The sequence below is a fragment of the Giraffa tippelskirchi genome, chromosome 5, assembly GCF_054371585.1.
Source record: "Giraffa tippelskirchi isolate mGirTip1 chromosome 5, T2T-mGirTip1v1.2.pri, whole genome shotgun sequence".
In the NCBI taxonomy this organism is placed as follows: Eukaryota; Metazoa; Chordata; class Mammalia; order Artiodactyla; family Giraffidae; genus Giraffa; species Giraffa tippelskirchi.
The window spans coordinates 168,131,334-168,155,779 of record NC_137279.1 but is presented as its reverse complement, the minus strand read 5'-3'; the positions used below and the strand labels follow the sequence as shown (position 1 = coordinate 168,155,779).

Genomic DNA, 24,446 nt, shown 5'->3' with positions numbered 1-24,446 from the left:
GGATCATGTCATCAGCAGAAAAATGACAAGCTCGCCCCCTAGTGTCAAGAAGGAAGATAATAGAAAAAGCAAATATTCTTAAAAGGCACAACCACCACAAAGAAAATCATTTCTACCCTACCAAGAATCTGGAAAGAATACCACAAACCACTAATCAATCAGGGCTTACCACGTGGAGCTAGTGGTAAAGAGCCCAGCTGCCAGTGCAGGAGACATGAGACTCGGGTTCAATCCTTGGGTCAGGAAGATCCCCCAGGGATAGAACTCACATCTCTTATGCCTGGAGTAGGGCATGGCAACCCACTCCAGTATTCTTGCCCGGAGAATCCCCACGGACAGAGGAGCCTAGGGGGCTACAGTCCCTAGGGTAAGAAAGAGTCAGACACGACTGAAGCGACTTAGCAGGCACACACTAACCAATCAAGATAGTTTATTCACAGGAACACTGAAAAATGTTCAGTTCTGAGGGACAAAATGTATCATAAATCCCTTGCTTACAAATTTCTAGGGTAAGTTACTTTATTAACAGTACCAGATGAGTGGCCTGAGGATGTTATTTTTAACATGTGAACGTCTCCACTTAAAGGAAGTTTTCTGTTATACCCTCTTGAGCAACTCAGAAGCATAATGACCTTTATCTTTACATCACACATAACTCTCAATCTCTGAATTTATTGAAAAATCTGACTCTAAAAACAAAAAAGCAGCCCACACCAATGATTACGTAAGTCAGCAGGTGGCAGTCCTGACTATTTAACTGTTCTTAGCTCCTTAAACCCGCTATTATGTAAATCAAGATATTTTGATTTTTTTAAGCTCTCCCAACTAAAATAATGGTGATGATGGTGATTCCTTCAGGCCCTGTGGCTACTAATTTTCCCAGTTTCCTGCTCTGTCTCTCCTTCCCACCCCCACAATCTTTATGGCTCACTAGTCTGCTGTTTTTCACAGAACAGGAAAAGAGTTTGAGAACCAAGATCTTATAAATGTGGATCACACCAGATAAACAAATATTGACCAAAATAAACATTTCAGACTACATCTGAGCAGGCGACACTGGGGGCAAAGTAATCAGTTACTGATATTAAACACCAAGTCTTTCTTCTCCAGCAAGTTGACCTTAAAGGGCTCCATCAGAAATAGGAGGTGCCAGCAACAAGCTGTCTGTAGTATGGGAGGGTGGGCCACCCTACCCAAATGTTAAAGGCTGGACGTTTTTCTGCTGTTCTTTGTGTAGCTGCCGGGCCCGATTTTTTAGTTCCTCAGCCTTAGCTTCGTCCTTATCGACACCATCCCCAAGCTTGTACATGCGGCTGGCATTAGCACAGGCCCAGACATGGCCCAAGTCACAGGCTTTCATTGAGTATTTGCATGCCAGGCCCATGTCCTTGGGAAAACTGGGGGCACCTTGCAGGAACATGGCACTGAGGTTGAAACAGCTAGCGGCATAGTTGCCATCACAGGCCCTTGTGTAGTAGTCTCTGGCCCTCTCCAGATTGGGCTGGCCATCCTCATTGACCTGTCCATCATGTGCCAGGAGACCAACATTGTGGCATGCTTCAGTGGACTTCTTTCCCGGCTTCTCACATGCCATCAGAAAGCAGTTGGAAGCAGCTTTCAGATCCTGGGATAGTCCACCTGGGAAGAAAAAAAAAGTCAATCCAAGCCAGGAAAGAACCTGAATGTCTCAGGCCAAAGTCAGGAAGAAATTCCCAAATAAAGTTTATATACTTTGAGCTAAGGCAGCATGAAAAGAAGATGGCCTGGTATAGTACACAGACCTTACAGCTTTTTCAGCCATGGAATCTTCTGCTCAAATGGTATCTTATAAGGAAGCCCAAACAGGTAAAAAGGGTGAAATGATTAGTTTCTCAACCGTAGCTTCGTCCTTATCAGTAAATGGTATTTACCTCTGGGGATAAGAGCAAGATCATGGCATCTTATAAATGTTTGTTAATTTAAATCTATACTGAAAATATATTAATTGCCAATTACTATGCTAGGTTCTAAGGAATAAACAGATACTGACCCTGCCCTTGTGAATTTTGTGGTCTAATAAGACAGACATTAAACACCACACAAGTAGATGTATGATTCTAAGTGTGACAAGCATATGGAGAAAGAGTACAGGATGCTATGAGAATGATCAAGGCTCTCAACTAAGAGGTGAGGTAAAGGAAAGTTTCTCCAAAGAAGTGACATTTGAGCTGTGAAATAATGGAAAAAAGAATGAAAAGAAAAATATGGAGTGGGGAAAAAAATGGCAAAGAAAACTATTCCCAGTAGCAGGAACAGAATATAAAGAGAAAAGGAGCCCAAGTGCCAGAACTCAGAAATCACTAAGGAAGGGTGGTGAGGCAGGCAGGGGCCAGCTCATGGAGCGTCTGACGGGTCTTCTTAAGGACCTTGTACTTTAACCTTGGAGCAATGGAAAACAGCTAATGGATCATTTTAAGCAGAGGTGGTGACAAGGCCCGCTTTTTTCTTTAGGTTTTTCTTATTTTAACGGAACATTTCAAATCCCCCATTCTCAAAATCCCTCATTCCTAAAAATAAGAGAAACATATCTCAACATTAGTTTTAGAAGAAGTCATCCCAAATACACCACCTAGAAAAAACCATCATTAAGAGAACACTATTCCAGTCGTGTCTGTAGCATGTGTTTGAATTAAATGTTGGCTGGCTGAATGGACAGCTAGATAGAAGTATGGTTGACTCTTGAAAGCTGTGAGGGACACCCACTCTCCATGCAGCCAAAAATACGAGAATAGCTTAAGAGTCAATCTGCCCTAAATGTGCTCCTGTGCACCCACAGACTAAACCAACAGGGGACAGAAATCATGGAGCATACTATTGTATTTATTGTTGAAAAAATCCACATGGAAGCAAACCTGCATCATTCAAACCTGTGTTGTTTGAGGGTCAATTGCACTTCGAAAAACCAGATTACACATGCTACTTGTAACTAAAAAATTTAACTTTGATTTTACTTGCATTTATTAAGACAAACAAGTGAAAATGAAGAAACCGCTAACTTCAAATGAGTATTTCTTCAACAGAGAAATTTCCTAAAAGAGGCCCTAGAGTTATAAATTATTAAAAGTATTTAAAGGTTAAAGTCACCGGGTTTTTTTGGTGGGGGGAAGGGACTGGGGCAGTGGGGGGTGTTTCATGGTGGCCTCTGCAGCGGAAGCACAGAGTCCTAACCACTGGACTGCCAGGGGATTCCGTTTTTATTTTGTTTTAACCAAATTTCAGACAGTATTGACTCACAACTGTAAAAGGGGAGTTCTCATACTTCTCCCCACCTCTCTTCTGCCTTCTACTTTTTGTTAGATATGTTATTTCAACTCAGGGAGATACAGGAAACAGAGGTTAATGAAGCCTGAGCTCTGCTGCCAGAAAACTGAGACTCCAGTCCTGGCTCCATCATTTGGAAAATTTATACTATTATTTCTTTGAATGTTTTTTTCTGTTCCAATCTATTTTCTTTCTGGGCTCCAATACAGGCTGTGTTAGATTAAGGGACACTGAACCCCATGGGTTGAGACTCTGAGGGTTGGGGATTTTTTCTGCTTTTTTTGTCTCAGTGCTTCAGTTTAAGAGAACATCTACAATCTTCTAAGTTCACTGATCTTTCAGATTCATTGTTTATTTCCTTCTGAAGTGTTCTATTTGTTGTTAAGCCTATCCAGTGAATTTTTCATTTCAAATATTATATTTTTCAATCACAGGAGTTCATCTGATTCTTTTTTTTTTTTCTTCATCTGATTCTTAATAGTTTCAGTTTCTCTGACGAGACTGCCCATCTGTTCATTCATTGTGTCCATCTTTTGTTTAAATCCTTTAACATATTTATTTCCCTGTTTAAAAATATTTTGACTGTTAATTCCAACATTCCTGTCACATCTGGGTCTGTTTCTATTGACTGATTTTTTTTTTTCCCCCTGTTTAGTAATTCCTTATTGCTAGACACTGTAGATGATACTTTATTCAGTCTAGGTTTTGCTGTATTCACTTACAAACTACTATACTCTGGTTTCTCTTCATATCATATAAATCTCTCACCTTTTACCAAAGACTGGTGAATTTTGTTCTGGCAGGTAACTATTCACTGGTGAATCAGCCTGATCCTTCTGAGGCTTGTTTCTAACTTTTGGAACCTTTCTGGAGTCTCAGTTGAATGTCTGTGGTACTCAACGAGGTCTCTCCTTTCTGGTTCGTGGAATTCAAACAACTCCCAACATGTGAAACCTCAGGAATGTCTTTTCAGTTCACAGCTTCCCCAGTAGCTTTTCACTGAAGGGTCTCTCAGAGTCTTCCCCTTAAGCATGTGCAACTTAACACTGTGCCAAAGACTTCGGAGCACCCCTATGCAGATATCTGGAGCTCCCTCTCTGTGTAGCTCCCCTTCTGTGGTATCCTGTCCTACAAACTCCAGCAGCCTCAGTGGCCAGAAACTCTGACCTATGCCTCATCCATTCAGCAAGAATACCATAATCTACTTGGCTTCTACCTCTTTCTGCCTAGTCTGAAAAGTACCACCAGGCAGAAAGCCAAAGCATGGGGCTCATCCTGTGTGTTCCCCTTTTCTCAGGGATCACAGTACTGCACTGAGTTATCTTCCAATGTCTAAAAACAGTTGCTTCATATATTTTATGGAATCTATGGTTTATATCTTTAAAAGTTCATTTTAGTTGCCTTATGGAAAGATGATTAGAGAACTGAATTAATGAAGCAGGAAAGGAAGGTGGCTTGAATAAATATAGTAGCAGGAAAGGAAGAGAGGATAGGCTTGAAATATATAGACTTGAAATTTTAAAGACAAACTGGTCATGAGCTACTCAGTAGGGATAGACACCACTTGATAAACTGGAAGACAACAAGGGTGTAATAATTTGAGAGAAAACAATTAAGAATTTCATGGAAGAACAAGATGGCAGAAGAGTAGATGGATGTGGAGTACATCTCTCTTCATGGATACATCAGGAATACACCTTCAGACACAGAAATGCATACAGAACACCAGCTCAGAGCATACAGAAGTATGTGACCAGAGGAAAAGAATATATAGAACCATGCAAAACTCAGTAGGAGAAGGAACTACGGGGGAGAGAAGGAACTAGGGGGGAAAGCAGGAGTGTCAGCAGGACTGGACCTGCCCTCGGCAGGTGGGGAAACTAAAGCAGGGGTCCAATCCCGGCATTGGGACAACTGTCTGAGTCAGAGGAGAAACATTTAAGGCTGAGAGTGGAACAGCTGATCTGTGGCAGCCTAAATGGAATGAGAATAACAGTCCTTGCCACAGCCATACATACTCCAGACAGGGAGTCCAGGGAGGACTTCCAGGGAGGTCCCCTGGAAGGCACAGCGGCTAGGAACTGGAGTTTAGGGATTCTGGAGCAATTCCAGAGCGAGGGCTGCTGTTGACTGCGGAGAGATGGATTGAGGGGATGTGAGGGAGGAGACTGTGGTGGGAAATACCTATAGAGGAAAGCTGGGCAGCCACAGAACCAAGGCAATACTGCTGAGTCACGCCTAGGGGGTGGAGCCATCACCATAGCCTCTCTCCACAAGTCAGCATCCACAGCTGAACAATAGAGAGGCTGGCCCATCAAATGCCTGATGCACTGAACTACAGGGCGGGACCCCACCAAGGGTGCTCCTTTAAGTGACTGATGCACCTGAACTACAGAGTAGGAGCCCACCCAGGGTGCCTCTTTAAGTGCCCGATTCATGGAACAACAGAGAAGGATGCCAAGCAAGGGAGCCCGCTAAGATCCTGAATGGGCGGAGCTATGGAGAAAGACTAGCCAAAGAGGCCTTCTGATCGCCAGCTACAAGAGTCTCACAAAAAGGTTCTGATAAGGCGATAACTCCTGCAGCTGAGGCAGTCCATGTCCCTGCACAATTGGCGCTGCCAGGGTCCCCGCAAGCCAAGCAGCTGAGCCACCTTCACGCTCAACTCTCACTGAGGCAGAGCTGCCACAGGCAAAAAAAGTCTTGCCTCTATGCACGCAGGGTTGCTTCGGTAATGTCTGACTCTTTGCGACCCTGTAGACTGTGGCCTGCCAGGCTTCTCTGTCAGGGAGGGGAGTTCTCCAGGCAAGAACACTGGAACGTATTGGCCAATACTGGTTGCCACACCCTTCTAGAGCACTATATTTCCTGCTGCCCTAGCTGCCAACTCCCCTGAGTACATGGTGCTGCCAGGACCCCTGCTACCCAAAAAGCTGCACCACCTCCACACCTGGTCCTCACAGGGGCAAACCCAAGTCCTCCAGGGCAGCCTCAGGAGCAAACCCCAGTGGACGACCCACATGCAGAGGTGGAAATAAAACCCAACTGAAACCCAGGGGCAGTGTGGCTAAGGAAGAACACCCAAAACCCTTCCACCCACTGTACAAGCTGCAGATTAAATCCACATGATCAACTAGGCAGACTCTGTCTACGGAATATATAAAAGGTCACTGAGAGCACCCCCAGAAGAAAGGCACTAGTTCTGATAGCTGTGGAGATTGGAGGCAAGAACACACAGGAGTAGGACCAGATTAGAATCTGAGCTGCCCCACAGCAGGTCCAGAGATCAGCACAGTGTTGGAGGGGTTCCTAGGGAGGTGAGGAGGACTGTGACTCCCAGTGAGGGAAAGGACTCTGACAGTAGTGACTCAAGAAAAACATTTATTATTCTTATGTTTTGACTTGTTCTGTAGATTCTTTTGGATTAAAAAAAAATTTTCCCCCCTCTGTTGTGGCTGTCAATTTTATTGGCACTATGAAATCTAATTAAGCTTTTGAGCTTTTTTTTCCCTCAGTCACATTTTTTATTGTTATAAACCTCTGCCTCTACATTGGGCTTTCGCAGTTCTGTGGAGTTTTCCTTTTTTTTTTCCTTTTCTCTTTAGTTTTTAATTTTTTAAACCTATTATTATTTTTCCTACATTTATTCCTTTATTTGCTTTTCCTACTGTTCTTTTCCCCTTGCAGTTAATTTTTAATGTATATAAATCTTCTTTATCTACCTCTGTTTAACTTTGCATATCTATTCTGTCTTTCTTTCCTTTCCTCTCAACTTATTAGTTTTATTTTCATTGCTTTATTCCCCAATTGGCACCTTGCTTTAGTTTGGTTTTCCAGTTTGTGCTTTAGTTAGTTTTGTTCTGGTCGATATAATTTTTGGTTTCCTTTGTTTGCCAGGTCAATCTATTGTACTTTATTTTTGTTGGACTGTTTTGATTTTGCTTATGGGTGAATATGTATATGTGTATATTCAATCACACTTTTTATTGTTATAAACCTCTGCCTCTACATTGGGCTTTTGTAGTTCTGTGTAGTTTTCCTTTTTTTCTTTCTTCTTCCATTTTTTTTTTCCTGTTCTCTTTTTGTAATTTTAATTTTTAATTTTTTTAAGCTTATATTTTTTCTACATTTATTCCTTTTATGCCTTTCCTACTGTTCTTTTCCTCTTGCAGTTAATCTTTAGTACATATAAATCTTCATCTACCTCTATTTAATTTTGCATATCTATTCTTTCTTTCTTTCCTTTTGTTCCTTTCCTCTCAACATATTTGTTAGTTTTGTTTTCATTGCTTTATTCCCCACTTGGCACCTTGCTTTAGTTTTGTTTTCCAGTTTGTGCTTTAGTTAGTTTTGTTATTAACTGGTATATGTAATTTTTGATTTTCTTTGTTTGCCAGGTCAATCAACTGCACTTTATTTTTGTTGGACTGTTTCAACTTTGCTCAGGGGTGTATATGTACAGGTGTATATTCCATTATTTTAATTATTATTTGCCTGATTTTGTAACAGCCATTTGTCTGGGGTTCATCTTTGGTTTCTGATTACTGGATATCTGTTTTAATCTCACTTAATGCCATAACCATTTGTAGAATCTTTGTTCCTGACCACAGATCAAGCCCTGAGGCTTTGGAGTGGAAGTACTGACTCCAAGACCCTAGAGTACCAGAGAACTAACCCTAGGAAGCATCAAACAGTGAGAAGTCACACAAAGGAAACCACTTGAATACAAGACCTGGCATCACCCAACCATCCGTAGCACCCTGTGCAGGATGCTTCATCTAAACAACAAAACAAAAATACAAACCCAATCATCAGCAAACAGGATTACCACCTCACACAGCCTTGCCTATCAGAGGGGGAAAAAAAACTCAGCACAAATCTCACCCTATATGAAGCTAACACAAACCACTGGACCAACCTTAGGAGGGCAGAAACCAAAAGGAAGAAACAATTCAACCTTGAAGCCTGGGAAAAGGAAACCTCAAACACAGTAAGTTAAAAAAAAAAAAAAGAAATGGCAGAGAAATACTACATAAATGAAGGAAGAAACTAGAAACACAAAAGTCCAAATAAATGAAGAGGAAATAGGCAAACTACCTGAAAAAGAATTCAGAATAATGATAGTAAAGAAGATCAAAAACCTTGAAAACAAAATGGAGAAAATGCAAGAATCAATTAACAAAGACCTAGAAGAACTAAAGAATAAACATACAGAGACAAACAACAAATTACTGAAGTTAAAAATACTCTAGAAGGAATCAATAGCAGAATATCTGAAGCAGAAGAACAAATCAGTGAGGTGGAAGATAAATGGTGGAAATAACTTCTGAAGAGCAGAATAAAGTAAAAGGAATGAAAAGAACTGAGGACAGTCTCAGAGACCTCTGGGACAATAACAAACACACTGACATTTGAATTACAGGGGTCCCAGAAGAAGAAGAGAAAAAGATAGGGTATGAAAAAAGTTTTGAAGAGACTATAGTTGAAAAGGATATAGTCAATCAAATCCAACAGGTGCAAAGAGTCCCATACAGGATAAACCCAAGGAGAAACACGTCAAGACACATTCTAATCAAACTAACGAAGACTAAACACAAAAAAAGAATATTAAAAGCAGCAAAGGAGAAGCAACAAGTAACATACAAGGGAAACCCCATACATTTATCTTTCAACAGAAACTCTGCAGGCCAGAAGGGAATGGCAGGATATATTCAAAGTACTGAAAGGGAAAAATCTACAACCAAGATTACTGTACCCAGCAAGGATCTCATTCAAAATTTATGGAGAAATAAAAAGCTTTTCAGACAAGCAAAAGTTAAGAGAATTCAGTACCACCAAACCAGCTTTACAACAAATGTTAAAGGGACTTATTTAGTCAGGAAATATAAGAGAAGAAAAAGATCTACAAAATCAACCCCAAACAATTAAGAAAATGGCAACAGGAACATATATATCAATAATTACTTGAAATGTAAATGGATTAAATGCTCCAACCAAAAGACACAGACTGGCTGAATGGATACAAAAACAAGACCCATATACACACTGTCAACCAGAAACCCACTTCAGACCTAAAGACACATATAGATTGAAAGCAAGAGGATGGAAAAATATATTCCATGCAAATGGGAAGCTAAAGAAAGCTGGAGTAGCAATCCTCATATTGGACAAAATAGACCTTAAAATACAGAATACTGTAAGAGATAAGGAAGGACACTACATAGCGATCAAGGGATCAATCCAAGAGGAAGACATAACAATTGTAAATATCTATGCACCCAACACAGGAGCACCTCAATACAAACACTAACAGACAGAAAAGGAGAAACTGACAGTAACACAATAATAGTAGGAGACTTTTAACACTCTACTCACACCGATGGACAGATAATCAAAACAGAAAATTAATAAGGAAACATAAGTCTTAAATAATACATTATATGAGATGGATTTCATTGATTTCTTCAGGACATGCCATCCAAATGCAGAAGAATACACCTTCTTCTCAAGTGCACATGGAACATTCTCCAGTATAGACCACATCTTGGGTCACAAATCAAACCTCAGTAAATTTAAGAAAACTGACATCGTATTAAGCATCTTCTCCAACCACAGTGATATGAGACTAGATATCAATTAGAAGAAAAAAACTGTAAAAAACACAAACATATGGAGATTAAGCAATACATTTCTAAATGACCAACCGGTTACTGAAGAAATCAAGAAATTTCTAGAAACAAATGACAATAAAAACAAAAGACCTCAAAATCTATGGGATGCAGCAAAAGTAGTTCTAAGAGGGAAGTTTATAGCAATACAATCCTACCTCAAGAAACAAGAAAAACATCGAATAGACAACCTAAGTTTACACTTAAAACAATTGGAAAAAGAAGAACAAACCAAAATTAGTAGAAGGAAAGAAATCACAAAGATCCAATCAGAAATAAATGAAAAAGAAAGGAAAGAAACAATAGTAAAGATTAATAAAACTAAAAGCTGGTTCTTTGAGAAGATACCCAAAATTGGCAAACCTTTAGCCAGACTCATCAAGAAAAAAAGAATCAAATCAACAAAATTAGAAATGGAAAATGAAAGGTTACAACAGACAATACAGAAATACAAAGGATTATAAAAGACTATTATGAACAACTATATGGCAAGAAAATGAATAACCTGGAAGAAATGCACAGATTCTTAGAAAAGTTCAATCTTCCAAGACTGAACCAGGAAGAAACAGAAATTATGAACAACCCAATTATAAGCACTGAAATTGAAACTGTGATCAAACATCTCCCATAAAACAAAAGCCCAGGACCAGATGGCTTCACAGGAGAATTCTACCAAACATTTAGAGAAGAGGTAATGCCTATCCTTCTAAAGCTCTTTCAAAAAACTGCAGAGGAAGGAGCACTTCCAAAAGGTCACCATCCCCCTGATAAAGACAACACAAAGACAGAAAGACAAAAACAATACAAACAAAAGAAAACTACAGGCCAATATCACTGATGAACATAGATGCAAAAAATCCTCAACAAAAATTTAGCAAACAGAATTCAGCAACACATCTAAAAGCTCATACACCATGATCAAGTTGGGTTTATTCCAGAAATGCAAGGATTCTTCAAATATGCAAATCAATCAATGTGATACACCATATTAAGAAACTGAAAGATAAAAACCATATGATAATCTCAATAGATGCAGAAAAGTTCAGTTCAGTTCAGTCGCTCAGCCATGTAGGACTCTTTGCGACCCCATGAACCACAGCATGCCAGGCTTCCCTGTCCATCACCAACTCCCGGAGTCCACCCAAACTCATGTCCATCAAGTCAGTGATGCCATCTAGCCATCTCATCCTCTGTCGTCCCCTTCTCCTCCTGCCCCCAATCCGTCCAGCATCAGGGTCTTTTCCAATGAGTCAACTCTTCGCATGAGGTGGCCAAAGTATTGGAGTTTCAGCTTCAATATCAGTCCTTCCAATGAACACCCAGGATTGATCTCCTTTAGGATGGACTGGTTGGATCTCCTTGCAGTCCAAGGGACTCTCAAGAATCTTCTCCAACACCACAGTTCAAAAGCATCAATTCTTTGGCGCTCAGCTTTCTTCACCGTCCAACTCTCACATCCATACATGACGACTGGAAAAACCATAGCCTTGACTAGACGGACCTTTGTTGGCGAAGTAATGTCTCTGCTTTTTAATATGCTGTCTAGGTTGCTCATAACTTTCCTTCCAAGGAGTAAGTGTCTTTTAATTTCATGGCTGCAGTCACCATCTGCAGTGATCTTGGAGCCCCCAAAAAATAAAGTCTGACACTGTTTCCACTGTTTCCCCATCTATTTGCCATGAAGTGATGGGACCAGATGCCATGATCTTAGTTTTCTGAATGTCAAGCTTTAAGCCAACTTTTTCACTCTCCTCTTTCACCTTCATCAAGAGGCTCTTTAGTTCTTCTTCGCTTTCTGCCATAAGGCTGGTGTCATCTGCATATCTGAGGTTATTGATATTTCTCCTGGCAATCTTGATTCCAGCTTGTGTTTCTTCCAGCCCAGCGTTTCTCATGATGTACTCTGCATATAAGTTAAATAAGCAGGGTGACAATATACAGCCTTGACGTACTCCTTTTCCTATTTGGAACCAGTCTGTTGTTCCATGTACAGTTCTAACTGTTGCTTCCTGACGTGCATACAGGTTTCTCAAAAGACAGGTCAGATGGTCTGGTATTCCCATCTCTTTCAGAATTTTCCAGTTTGTAGTGATAGAAAAAGCCTTGATAAAATTCAGTAACCATTTATGCTAAAAACTCTTCAAAAAATGGGCACAGAAGGAACCTACCTCAACATACTAAAGGCCAGATATGATAAGCCTACAGCAAACATTATTCTCAATGGTGAAAAACTAAAAGCATTCCCCCTAAGATCAGGAACAAGACAAGGGTATCCACTTTCACTACTACAGATCGGAAAAGAAGTAAAGCTCTCACTGTTTGCAGATGACATGATACTGTACATAGAAAATCTTACTATCAGAAAATTACTAGAGCTAATCAGTGAATTTAGCAAAGCTGCAGGATACAAAATCAATACACAGAAATCACTTGCATTTCTATATACTAACAATGAAAAATCAGAAAGAAATTAAGGAATCAATCCCATTCATTATTGCAACAAAAATAATTAAATATCTAGGAATAAACTTACCTAAGGAGACAAAAGAACTGTACACAGAAAATTATAAGACACTACTGAAAGGAATCAAAGATGACATAAACAGATGGAGAGATATTCCATGTTCCTGGGCAGGAAGAATCAGTATTGTGAGAATGACTATACTACCAAATGCAATCTACAGATTCAATGCGATCCCTATCAAATTACCAATGGCATTTTTCACAGAACTAGAACAAAAAAATTCACAATTCATATGGAAACACAAAAGACCCCGAACAGCCAAAGCAGTCTTGAGAAGGAAGAATGGAGCTGGAGGAGTCAACCTTCCTGACTTTGGATTATACTACAAAGCTACAGTCATCAAAACAGTATGGTACTGGCACAAAAACAGAAATATAGACCAATGAACAAGATAGAAAGCCCAGAAATAAACACATGCACCAATAAGTACCTTATTTTTCACAAAGGAGGCAAGAATATACAATGGGACAAAAACAACCTCTTCAATAAATGGTGCTGGGAAAACTGGACAGCTACATGTAAAAGAATGAAATTAGAACACTTCCTAACACCATATACAAAGATGAACTCAAAATGCATTAAAGATCTAAATGTAAGACCAGAAACTATAGAACTCTTAGAGGAAAACATAGGCAGAACACTCCATGACATAAATCAAAGCAAGATCCTCTATGACCCACCTCCTACAGTAACGGAAATAAAAACAAAAGTAAACAAGTGGGACCTGATTAAACTTAAAAGCTTTTACACAGCAAAGGAAACTATAAGCAAGGTGAAAAGACAACCCTCAGAATGGGAGAAAATAATAGCAAATCAAACAACTGACAAAGGATTAATTTCCAAAATATACAGGCAGCTCACACAACTCAATGTCAGAAAAACAAACAACCCAATCAAAAAGTGGGAAAAAGACCTATTCAGACATTTCTCCAAAGACATACCCAGATGGCTAATGAACACATGTAAAGATGCTCAACATCACTCATTATTAGAGAAATGCAAATCAAAACTACAATGAGATATCATCTTACACCGGTCAGAATTGCAATCATCAAAAAGTCTACAAATAATAAATGCTGGAAGGGTGTGGAGAAAAGGGAACACTCTTGCACTGTTGGTGGGAATGTAAATTGATATAGCCACTATGGAAGATGATATGGAGATTCCTTAAAAAATTAGGAATAAAACTACCATATGACCCAGGCATATACCCAGGGAAATGACTCCTAGGCATATACCCTGAAGAAACAAAAATTGAAAAAACACATGTATCCCATTGTTCGTTGCAGCACTATTTACAATAGCTAGAACATGGGAGCAACCTAGATGACCATCGACAGATGAATGGATAAAGAAACTATGGTACATATACACAAAGGAATATTACTCAGCCATAAAAGGAATGCATTTAAGTCAGTGCTAATGAGGTGGATGAACCTAGAATCTATTATATAGAGTGAAGTGAGTCAGAAAGAGAAAGATAAATATCGTATTCTAATGCATATATACGGTATCTAGAAAAATGGTACTGAAGAATTTATTTACAGGGCAGCAATGGAGAAACAGACATAAGAATAGACTTATGGACATGGGGAGAGGGGAGATGAGATGTATGGAAAGAGTAACATGGAAACTTACATTACCATATATAAAATAGACAGCCAATGGGAATTTGCTGTATGGCTCAGGAAACTCAAACAGGGGCTCTGGATCAATCTAGAGGAGTGGGATGGGGTGGGAGATGGGAGGGAGGTTCAAAAAGGAGGGGATATATGTGTACCTATGGCTGATTCATCTTGAGGTTTGACAGAAAACAACAAAATTCTGTAAAGCAATAATCCTTTAATAAAAAAGTAAATTAAAAAAAAAAAGAATTTCATATTGGATTTAAATTTCAAATGTCTGCAAGGACTCCAAGTCAAAGTTTCCAGTAAACAGTCAACTATATGCAGTCTGAAGTGGTTTGGACTAGAGACAAAGGTTCATTTATAATTATCATCACTAACTTATCATCCATTATTGCCACACCCTAGAGACCACTACTAATCATTTTTGGAGTATTTTCTCCTAGTACCTTTTCAATGTAGTTTGGTCTTGTTTCTACATGTCATAATCTTCAGAGTTCTTTACTCCCCATTGGAAACCCTTCTTACTGTGTTTTATTAAGAATCTTTCATCACAGAGATATATCAGAGATACAGTTCTACTTCCTTTCATGAGACATTTAAATGGCTCCACAAGAATAGTTCAAAGCTGATTCCACAGATGAAAACATCTGGACAAAACATTCCTTGGGTCACTAAGTGTCTGATCCAAAGTAACCTCTGCAGTAGCCAATATAAACCACAGTTATTCACATTGATAGAATGTTTTATAACTTAAGCAGCAGTCACATGGAAGCTATTTTTTTTTAATTGGAGTATAGTTGATTTACACATGTGAGCTCATTTGATGCTCATAAAAATCTATGCATAAGTTATGAGCTGACATTATTACTCCAATTTTGTCACTGAGGTATTTGTAGCTCAGAAAAGAAAAATGCCTTGCCTGATGCCACAGTGTTAATTAGTGCTCAGTATGAAAAGTGACCTCCCATTCTTCCCCGTGCCCCAAGCTATCCTTGATAAAGGCAGAGTTATTAAACAGTCTTTGTCAAGAAAGGACACTGGGTGTGTTTTCAGAACAGAGGGAATATTCTTTGGCTCAGAATCAGGCAGAGGGAATCAACAGTACTGGCTTTTAGACATGGTAGAGTCCAAGGTCTGCTAAACAATAATCCAAAGGGTCTGAGTCAAGATAGCTAATGGGATCTCCTGTGACCACACTGGACCTGAAGGGAGTTAAGAATGTTAGCTTAACAGAATTAAGTATTATTCTCTAAACACCCTGTGTCCTTTTACCTGCTCACCTTCTCTCTATTCTAGAGAGAAGACATAACTCTATTATACTTCTATCAAACAGAGTTTGCTCTGTCCTTTATGACCAGTTTCAGTATCTCCTCCTCCATGACAGCACCCCAGATGATGACATGCTCCCAGAACTTAACCTTCAAGGTACTTTACATGTCTCTCTATGAAGATACTTATCAAGCTCTCCGAAGTTAACAGGAATGAGTATAAACAGTTCTTCTCCAAGAAGGAGGTGAAAAAAGATTTCTTCCCCCACACTGGTCCATCTATGCTTCACTGCATACAGTAAATAGTAAGTTTGCTCAACAAAGGAGCACTGAAACAAAAACAAAACACAGTCTCAGTGCACAATCATTAATCACACTGTTGTTGTTATTGTTTAGTCACTAAGTCATGTCTGACTCTTTGAGACCCTACGGACTGTAGCCTGCCAGGCTCCTCTGTCCATGGGATTTCCCAGGTAAGAATACTGGAGTCAGTTGCCATTTCCTTCCTCAGGGGAGCTTCCCAAACCCACGTCTCCTGCATTGGCAGGCAGATTCTTTAACCACTCAGCCACCAGGGAAGCCCCATTAATGACATAAGTTTGTCTAATAAGAGAAGGGAAAACAATTTCACAACTTCCACAACCTCTTTTGTTCTAATTTAATAAGGAACTCAAACTGTGTAAAATTCTTACAGATGGGAATACCAGACCACCCTTACCTGCCTCCTGCAAAACCTGTATGTAGGTTAAGAAACAACAGTTAGAACCAGACATGGAACAACAGACTGGTTCAAAACTGGGAAAGCAGTACCTCAAACCTGTACATTGTCACCCTGTTTATTTAACTTATATGCAGAGTCAGTTCCGTCGCTCGGTCATATTCAATACTTTTCGACCCATGGACTGCCAAATGCGACTTCCCTGTACATCACCAACTCCCAGAGCTTGCTCAAACTCACGTTCATAGAGTCAGTGATGCCATCCAACCATCCTGTCCTCTGTCGTCCTCTTCTCCTCCTGCCTTCAACCTTTCCCAGCATCAGGGTCTTTTCCAGTGAGTCAGTTCTTTGGATCAGGTGGCCAAAGTATCGGAGTTTCAGCTTCACCATCAGTCCTTCCAATGAAAATTCAGGACTGATTTCCTTTAGCACTGACTGGCTGGATCTCTTTGCAGTCCAAGGGACTCTCAAGAGTCTTCTCCAACACCACAGTTCAAAAGCGTCAATTCTTTGGCATTCAGCCTTCTTTATGATCCAACTCTCACATCTATACATGACTACTAGAAAAACCATAGCTTTGACTAGAGGGACCTTTGTTGGCAAAGTAATGTCTCTGCTTTTTAATATGATGTCTAGGTTGGTCATAGCTTCTCTTCCAAGGAGCAAGCATCTTTTCATTTCATGGCTGTAGCTACCATCTGCAGTGATTTTGGAACACCCCCCCGCAAAAAATAGGTCTGTCACTGTTTCCATTGTTTCCCCATCTATTTGCCATGAAGTGATTGGACCAGATGCCATGATCGTTTTTTGAATGTTGAGTTAAAAGCCAGCTTTTTCCACTCTCCTCTTTCACTTTCATCAAGAGGCTCTTTAGTTCTTCACTTTCTGCCATAAGGGTGGTGTCATCTGCGTATCTGAGGTTATTGGTATTTCTCCTGGCAATCTTGATTCCAGCTTGTACTTCATCCAGCCTGGTATTTCGCATAATGTACTTCTGCATATGTTAAATAATGAGGGTGACAATATACAGCCTTGACGTACTCCTTTCCCAATTTGGAACCAGTCCGTTGTTCCCTGTTGGGTTCTAACTGTTGCTTCTTAACAGGCAAACAGATTTCTCAGGAGGCAGGTAAGGTTGTCTGGTATTCCCATCTCTTGAAGAATTTTCCACAGTTTGTTGTGATCCACACAGTCAAAGGCTTTGGCATAGTCAATAAAGCAGAAGTAGATGTTCTACCGGAACTCTCTTGTTTTTCTGATGATCCAGTAGATATTGGCAATTTGATCTCTGGTTCCTCTGCCTTTTCTACGTCTAGCTTGAATATCTGGAAGTTCACAGTTCACGTACTGTTGAAGCCTAGCTTGGAGAGACTGGAATGCAAACTGACCTTTTCCAGTCCTGTGGCCACTGATGAGTTTTCCAAATTTGCTGGTATATTTAGTACAGCACTTTCACAGCATCATCTTTTAGGATTTGAAATAGCTCAACTGGAATTCCATCATCTTCACTAGCTTAGTTGGTAGTGATGCTTCCTAAAGACCACTTGAATTTGCATTCCAGGATGTCTGGCTCTAGGTGAACGATCACACCATCATGGTTATCTGGGGCATGAAGATCTTTTTTGTACAGTTCTTCTGTGTATTCTTGCCACCTCTTCTTAATATCTTCTGCTTCTTTTAGGTCCATACCATTTCTGTCCTTTACTGTGCCCATCTCTGCATGAAATGTTCCCTTGGTATCTCTAATTTTCTTGAAGAGATCTCTAGTCTTTCCCATTATTGTTTTCCTCTATTTCTTTGAACTGATCACTGAAGAAGGCTTTTTTCTCTCTCCTTGCTATTCTTTGGAACTCTGCATTCAAATGGGTATGTCTTTCCTTTTCTGCTTTGCCTTTAGCTTCTCTTCCTTTCTCAGCTATCTGTTAGGCCTCCTCAGACAATCATTTTGCTTTATGCAGAGTACATCATGCGAAATGTCAGACTGGGTGAAGCACAAGCATATGTAGATGAAGCATATGCAGGCAGATGAACCATATACAGACGAAGCACAATTATATGCAGAGTACGTCAGGCGAAATGCCAGACTGGATGAAGCACAAGCTGGAATCAAGATTGCCAGGAGAAATATCAATAACCTCAGATATGCAGATGACACCAGCCTTATAGCAGAAAGTGAAGAGGAACTAAAGAGCCTCTTTATCAAGGTAAAAGAGGAGAGTGAAAAAGCTGGCTTAAAACTCAACATTCAAAAAAATGAAGATCACGGCATCCAGTCCCATCACTTCATGGCAAATAGATGGGGAAACAATGGAAACAGTGATAGACTTTATTTTCTTGGGCTCCAAAATCACTGCAGATGGTGATTGCTGCCATGAAACTGAAAGACGCTTGCTCCTTGGAAGAGAAGCTATGACCAACCTAGACATCATATTAAAAAGCAGAGACATTACTTTGCCAACAAAGGTCTGTCTAGTCAAAGTTATGGTTTTTCCGGTAGTCATAAATGGATGTGAGAGTTGGACCATAAAGAAGGCTGAATGCCAAAGAATTTATGTGTTTGACTGTAGTGTTGGAGAAGACTCTTAAGAGTCCCTCGGTCTGCAAGGAGATCAAGCCAGTCCATCCTAAAGGAAATCAATCCTGAATATTCATTGGAGGGACTGATGCTAACGCTGAAGCTCCAACACTTTGGCCATCTTTAGCGAAAAGCCGACTCACTGTAAAAAAGCCTGATGCTGGGAAAGGTTGAAGGCAGGAGGAGATGGGGACAACAGAGGACAAGATGGTTGGATGGCATCACCGAGTCAATGGACATGAGTTTGAGCAAGCTCCGGGAGATGGTGAAACACAGGGAAGCCTGACGTGCTGCAGTCCATGGGGTTGCAAAGAGTCAGAGATGACTGACTGACTGAACAACAACAGTCCTTATGAAAAATATGATATAAAGATATAAATTCAGAAACAGCTAGGAAAATTTTTATTTTGCACACTATATTGTACAGCTGAGTTCACATCATACATAATTTTCTGTTCAGTTTTCTTCATTGAATATTATATTATAAACTTTTCCTGACATCAACAAAAACTACTTAGAAATATTATTTTTTAATGGGTTAAATAACATTCCAGCTGATGGAAGTAACATTATTTAACTAAACTGCTACTGTTGGCACACAAGATTCAAAAAAAAAAAATGCAGCTATATATTACTTATAAATTAATGAAAATGGGCCAAAGAAATGCCCCTCTGATTAAGCAAGGAAACTTGCTGTTATTCCTGTTAATGCCAAACTTTCTTCAAATTTGAGACTACCACAGACCGTATGTTCCATGTGAAGGCAGAAACAGCCCACAAAGTTCCAGAGATTTAAAAAAGGCATCATCTTCATCAAACTTACACTGAACATCCTTTTAAGCAGGCTTCACTGGGCACTAGGAACAAGGGATGAATGAATTATACCATCCTCAAAAATCTCATGAACTAGTCAGCAAAAAAAAGGGCTGCATGTCTTAGGTTATATTCCCAATTTGTGGTGGTTTTAAAATATGCCCATAATTCTTGATACTCCTTCTTTCAAGAGGTAGAATTTAAGTTCTCTCCAATTAGTGTAGGCTAAACTTACTGCCTCACTGCAAATAAGCAGAATGGGCTAGAAATGAAAAGCATGTGACTTCCAAGAGTAGGTTATAAAAGACACTGTGGATTCCATCTTGCTCCTTCTTTTGGATCACTCACTCTGAAGGAAGCCAAATGCCATGTCACAAGGACATACAAATAGCCCTTGAAGAGATCCATGTCAGAAGGAACTAAGGTCTCTTTACAACAGCTGGCAAAGAATGGAAGCCTTCACAGCCAAGTGAGTGAGCCAGCTTAGGACTGCAGATTCTGGTTCCAGTCAAGCCTCAAAAGACTACAGCCCAGTTCCCTGGCTAGTGTCTTGACTGCAGCCTAATTGAGAGACCCTGAGGCACACCGCTCACCACTCCCAAATTCCTGATCCACAGAAACTATGTGAAATGATAGGTTTGTTGGGATAATTTGTTATTTAGCAGTAGGTAATTCCTAGGTGGCACAGAATAAAGAATCTGCCTGCCAATACAGGAGACACAAGAGACGTGAGTTCAATCCCTGGGTTGGGAAGATCCCTTAGATTAGGAAACAGCAACCCACTCCAATATTCTTGTCTTGAAAAATCGCATGGACAGGGGAGCCTGGTAGACTATAGTGCATGGGGCTGTAAAGAGTCAGACATGATGAGCACGCACGTAACACAACGCAACTTAAACACTACTCAGTATCAACTGAAATTAAGGCACGAGGAGAAAAGACAAATGGAAAGGAATTAATTACTAGTCACTTCCTCTGTGCCACGCACATGCTGATACCTTTATCTACATTACCCTATTTAATCTTCACAAACACCTATGAAGAAAATATTGCTTTTTCTCCATTTTACAGGTGATATAACTGATACACAGAATTAACATGACTACTGAGTTAACATTCCCTAAAGTCTGCCTAAGGGCTTCCCCAGCTGGTTCAGTGATAAAATAATCTGCCTGCCAATGCAGGAGATGTCAGTTTGATCCCTGGGTCAGGAAGATCCCCTGGAGAAGGAAATGGCAACCCACTCCAATATTCTTGCCCAGGAAATCCCATGGACAGAGGGGCCTGGCAGGCTACAGTCCATGAGGTCACAGAGTTGGACGTGACTAAGCACACACAAGGTCTGCCTAACTTGAAAGGCTATGCTCTTCCCTCCAGCACTTTGCTGAACTCTTGACTCCAAATTTTCCTACAACATGCTTCCCCAATGCCTGTGAAGACCCTTCTGTAAAGAGACTTCAGTATGAGCCTCAGGTTGTGGCCTCACCACTACCATCGATGATAAGGACCAAAGAAAGCAGGCCCCTCCTTACCTTTCCCAGTCACATAATAGGCCCCCAGTTTGTAGCAGCTATCACTGTGTTTGTTCTCTTCACAGTTGAACTTCAGTACCTTGGCAGCCTCATCAAAATTCTTCTGGATCCCTTCCAAATAGTCCACCAGCCGATAGCAACCTGTGAGGAAAGGGCAAAAGCTGTCGTTCAAGTCTGGGGGAGTGGGGAGGGTCCAGGTGTGGCAGGCCGGATGTGCCTTTTATTTAGGACAAGCCTCTGTCCTCCGAGGTGTGGCAAGGTAACTTTACCACAAAAATGCAGGTCATGTTCAGCCACTCCTACAAATGGCACTGTCTGCCCTCAGCCTGGGACTGAGCAATGTATAAACTGGGAAGACCTTGGCCCCTACACTGGCTCTACTACTCACCAGCCCTTCTATTCCCTGTCAGCAAGGCCCAAAGATCCACTGGCTTCAATGATGAAACTTTGCAAGCTTTGGAACTTCTCAGGAAGTTCAGCATTTAAACAGTGAGAACCAAAAGGGTCAATAGGCCAGTCTTCATGGCAGCAAGAAGCAGTTCTTTGATGACTATACCTTAATTCTTGGCCAGGCTGGGTACATGAAGAAAGACTTGAAATTGCAGCTACCAAAGGAGTTAGAAATAAGACTCCCTCTCCTTGGTAGTCTCTATTTCCAGCAAGCCTCTCCTTAACAACTCTCCCCTCTGTCCCTTTTCTTCATCCACAATAATACCCATCTCTTGTTAACTTTCATTCAATGAATATTTGAGCATCTGTCTGCAACAATATACGAGACACTGCTTTAGTTGCTGGGAATATAGTCACCTGGCCTCCTAAAAGTTACAGTCTAGAGGAGGAAACACAATAAATAAATAGCTTAACAAGATGCAATCAAATCTTAATAAACACCATCAGTGAAATAAAACAGGATGATATGAGTTTGTTGTGCATTTTGGAGGAAATGGTTTACACAGACCAGGTAATCAGGTAGGGCCTCACCGAGGACTTCAATGTGTGAGCTGAGATGTGAGTAACAAGAATGAACTAGCTATTTAAAGACAATGAAATGGGAAGGAGACAGAAAGACTCTCAGGCACAAGGAACAGTACATAAAAAGACTCATAAAAGAGAATAAGCTGGACACAAATAAAGTATAATGTAGCTGGATCCAGGAGGGGCAGGAAAAGAGGAAAAGGTAGGGACCAATCAGAGGGCCTTACATTAGATAGGAAGAAACTGGGATTTTATTCCAAGTCAATGGCAAACCACTGGAAGGATTTAAGAAGGGAAGTGATATGATTCAACTTGTATTTTTAAAAGGTCACTCTAATAAATACGTTTGTATGTATCTGGATGAATACGGAGGAAGTCATGTGTGAGGGGACCCACTCCAACACTGATAATGACAAAAATGTGTTATTTCTGTCATCTGAAAATCTAGTAAATAACAACGAAATTAAAATTTAAGTATCAGTTTATGAGTAGAGAATAGATTTAAGGAGTTAGGGTGCAAATGGAGAGTCAAGGTAGAAAGTTACTTCAGTAATCCAGCTGAGAAATGATGATTTTGAAGACTACTACAGAACCAGCTATAGTAACTGCCTCCTCTCAGACTCTCTTCAAGAGAAGCGTCCTGCCCTTCTTACATGCTCACTGCTTAGTGTATCTCCAGGGTACAAAAGCTCGTGTATGGCTCTCCACTGCCTATACAATAAAGGCTTTCAAATGCCTTACTCCAGCATTCAAGATCTGACACACAAGTGGCCCAAGGTCCTTCCCGCCTCAATCTTATTTCTAACTACATTCTGACTTCAATTTTCCGAAAGAGCAATTTCTTCACTCCCTCTACTCCATTTAATCAGCATTACTAGCCTGTTCTTCCTGACCTCTTCCAGGAGTCTTCCCCAACCATTCGGCACCGCATGGATTCTTTTAAGCCATCCTACTAAAGAGCAACTCTGTGTAGTTGGTCAGCTTGGAGCAAGGCTGCAAGCTATTAGAAGGCAGGGCCAATATCTTGTTTTTTTTTCTTTTAAAGTGTGGGTACTTCCCTGGTGGTCCAGTGGCTAAGACTCCAAGTTCCCAATGCAGGGGGGCCCAGGCTGGATCCTTGGTCAGGGAACTAGATTCCGGATGTGACAATTAAGAAACAGTTTGCGTGCCACGACTAAGACCTGGTGCAGCCATATAAATAAATAAAAGGAAAAAAAAAAGCACTAATAAGAAAACCACCCAAAGGTTGTTGCTGCTCTGGATGGCCGGCCCCTTCTGGACATCACCATCCACCCACAACTGAAGTCAACTCAATGCAGAACACACGGGGCACATTCATGCCTCAAGGCCTTTTCACTTAGCTCTGCTTGGCATGCACCTCCCTTACTTTTTTCAACACTTTGTTCAAATGCTACCTTCTCAATGATTCACCCTGACCACTCAATTTAAAGTTGCCCTTCTGAACTGCTGAGACCTCTCAGTCAGTTCTTTTTCTCACTGCACTTACTACCTTCTAACACACTAGTTCATTTATTGGGTTTGTTTTCCAATATCCCCCACGAGAATGTAAGCTCCACGAGGACAGAGTATTTTATCAGTTCACTGATGTAGCCGCAGTCCCTCTACTCCAAATGCCCTAGCGCTTCTCTTCCTTCTAGCCAGGCCTCCGGGCCAGGTGCGGCCAGAACATGCCCCCGCTCTGAGCCCCGCAAGTCCCAACCCGCAGTCAGCGACCCACAGACACCCGCGTCCCCTTCCAGACCCCCTCAGAGGTCGCTCGCGCGCACACACACACACACACACACACATACACACACACAGCAGTCAGCGACCCACAGACACCCGCGTCCTCTTCCAGACCCCCTCAGAGGTCGCTCGCGCGCACACACACACACACACACGGCAGTCAGCGACCCACAGACACCCGCGTCCCCTTCCAGATCCCCTCAGAGGTCGCTCGCGTGACACGTCAGTCCCCGTCCCCGAGGCCGGAGCCCCCACGTGTCCTTAAGGCCCTGCAGGCGGCGCTCACCGTCCGGGTCCTTCTCGCGGTAGCACTGGTAGTTGCACTCCACTTCCATGTTCTCCAGAAAGGACTTCACCTGTTCCTCGTCCTGAAAGTCCACCAAGCCGGCCATGGCTCTCGCTGGCCCAGTCAAAACCACCCCGCCGCTCTGACGCTGCCCGCGCCGCACGTCCCCCCGCCCCCACGGTCACGTGAGCCGACGAAGGGGCGGGGCCTTGGAGGGGCGAGCCGCCAAGGTCCCGCGTTCAGCCCTGCGTTGGGGAGGCGGAGCGTCCTGAGCTTTCGGCAGTCATTTGTCCTCACGGTGTTAGTCTTTGGCGGTCCCAAGTGTTCCTCTGGTCAGCCCACTCGTAAAACCGGTAGCAGTCTTTCTGCAGCACTTTATATTTGTGCCAACCCGGTGGTGTTAATGTTTCTCT

At 41.3% G+C, this 24,446-nt stretch overlaps 1 protein-coding gene and 1 long non-coding RNA gene across 2 annotated transcripts; one reads left to right on the top strand and one right to left on the bottom strand.

Annotated features, from left to right (window-relative positions):
* Positions 1-413: 413 nt before the first annotated feature.
* COA7 (cytochrome c oxidase assembly factor 7) lies at positions 414-24,177 on the bottom strand. The gene is made up of 3 exons (XM_081485299.1): positions 24,034-24,177; positions 21,027-21,167; positions 414-1,638 (listed from the first exon to the last, which is right to left on the bottom strand). The coding sequence occupies exons 1-3, from the start codon at positions 24,137-24,139 to the stop codon at positions 1,190-1,192; spliced, it is 696 nt and encodes a 231-aa protein (XP_081341425.1). The 5' UTR covers positions 24,140-24,177; the 3' UTR covers positions 414-1,189.
* Positions 6,875-9,844, top strand: LOC145504468 (uncharacterized). Its single transcript, XR_014052221.1, has 2 exons — positions 6,875-7,197; positions 7,698-9,844. It is a non-coding gene; the product is annotated as an uncharacterized LOC145504468 (long non-coding RNA).
* Positions 24,178-24,446: the final 269 nt, after the last annotated feature.

What these genes read in the sequence shown, in the direction of transcription:
- COA7 (XM_081485299.1), bottom strand. Translation starts at nt 24,139, where the DNA reads ATGGCCGGCTTGGTGGACTTTCAGGACGAGGAACAGGTGAAGTCCTTT. An exon ending in CCGCGAGAAGGACCCGGACG is followed by an intron (nt 21,168 to 24,033) that starts GTGAGCGCCGCC and finishes CTTTCCTCACAG; the next exon opens with GTTGCTATCGGCTGGTGGAC. An exon ending in CTATTATGTGACTGGGAAAG is followed by an intron (nt 1,639 to 21,026) that starts GTAAGGAGGGGC and finishes TTTTCTTCCCAG; the next exon opens with GTGGACTATCCCAGGATCTG.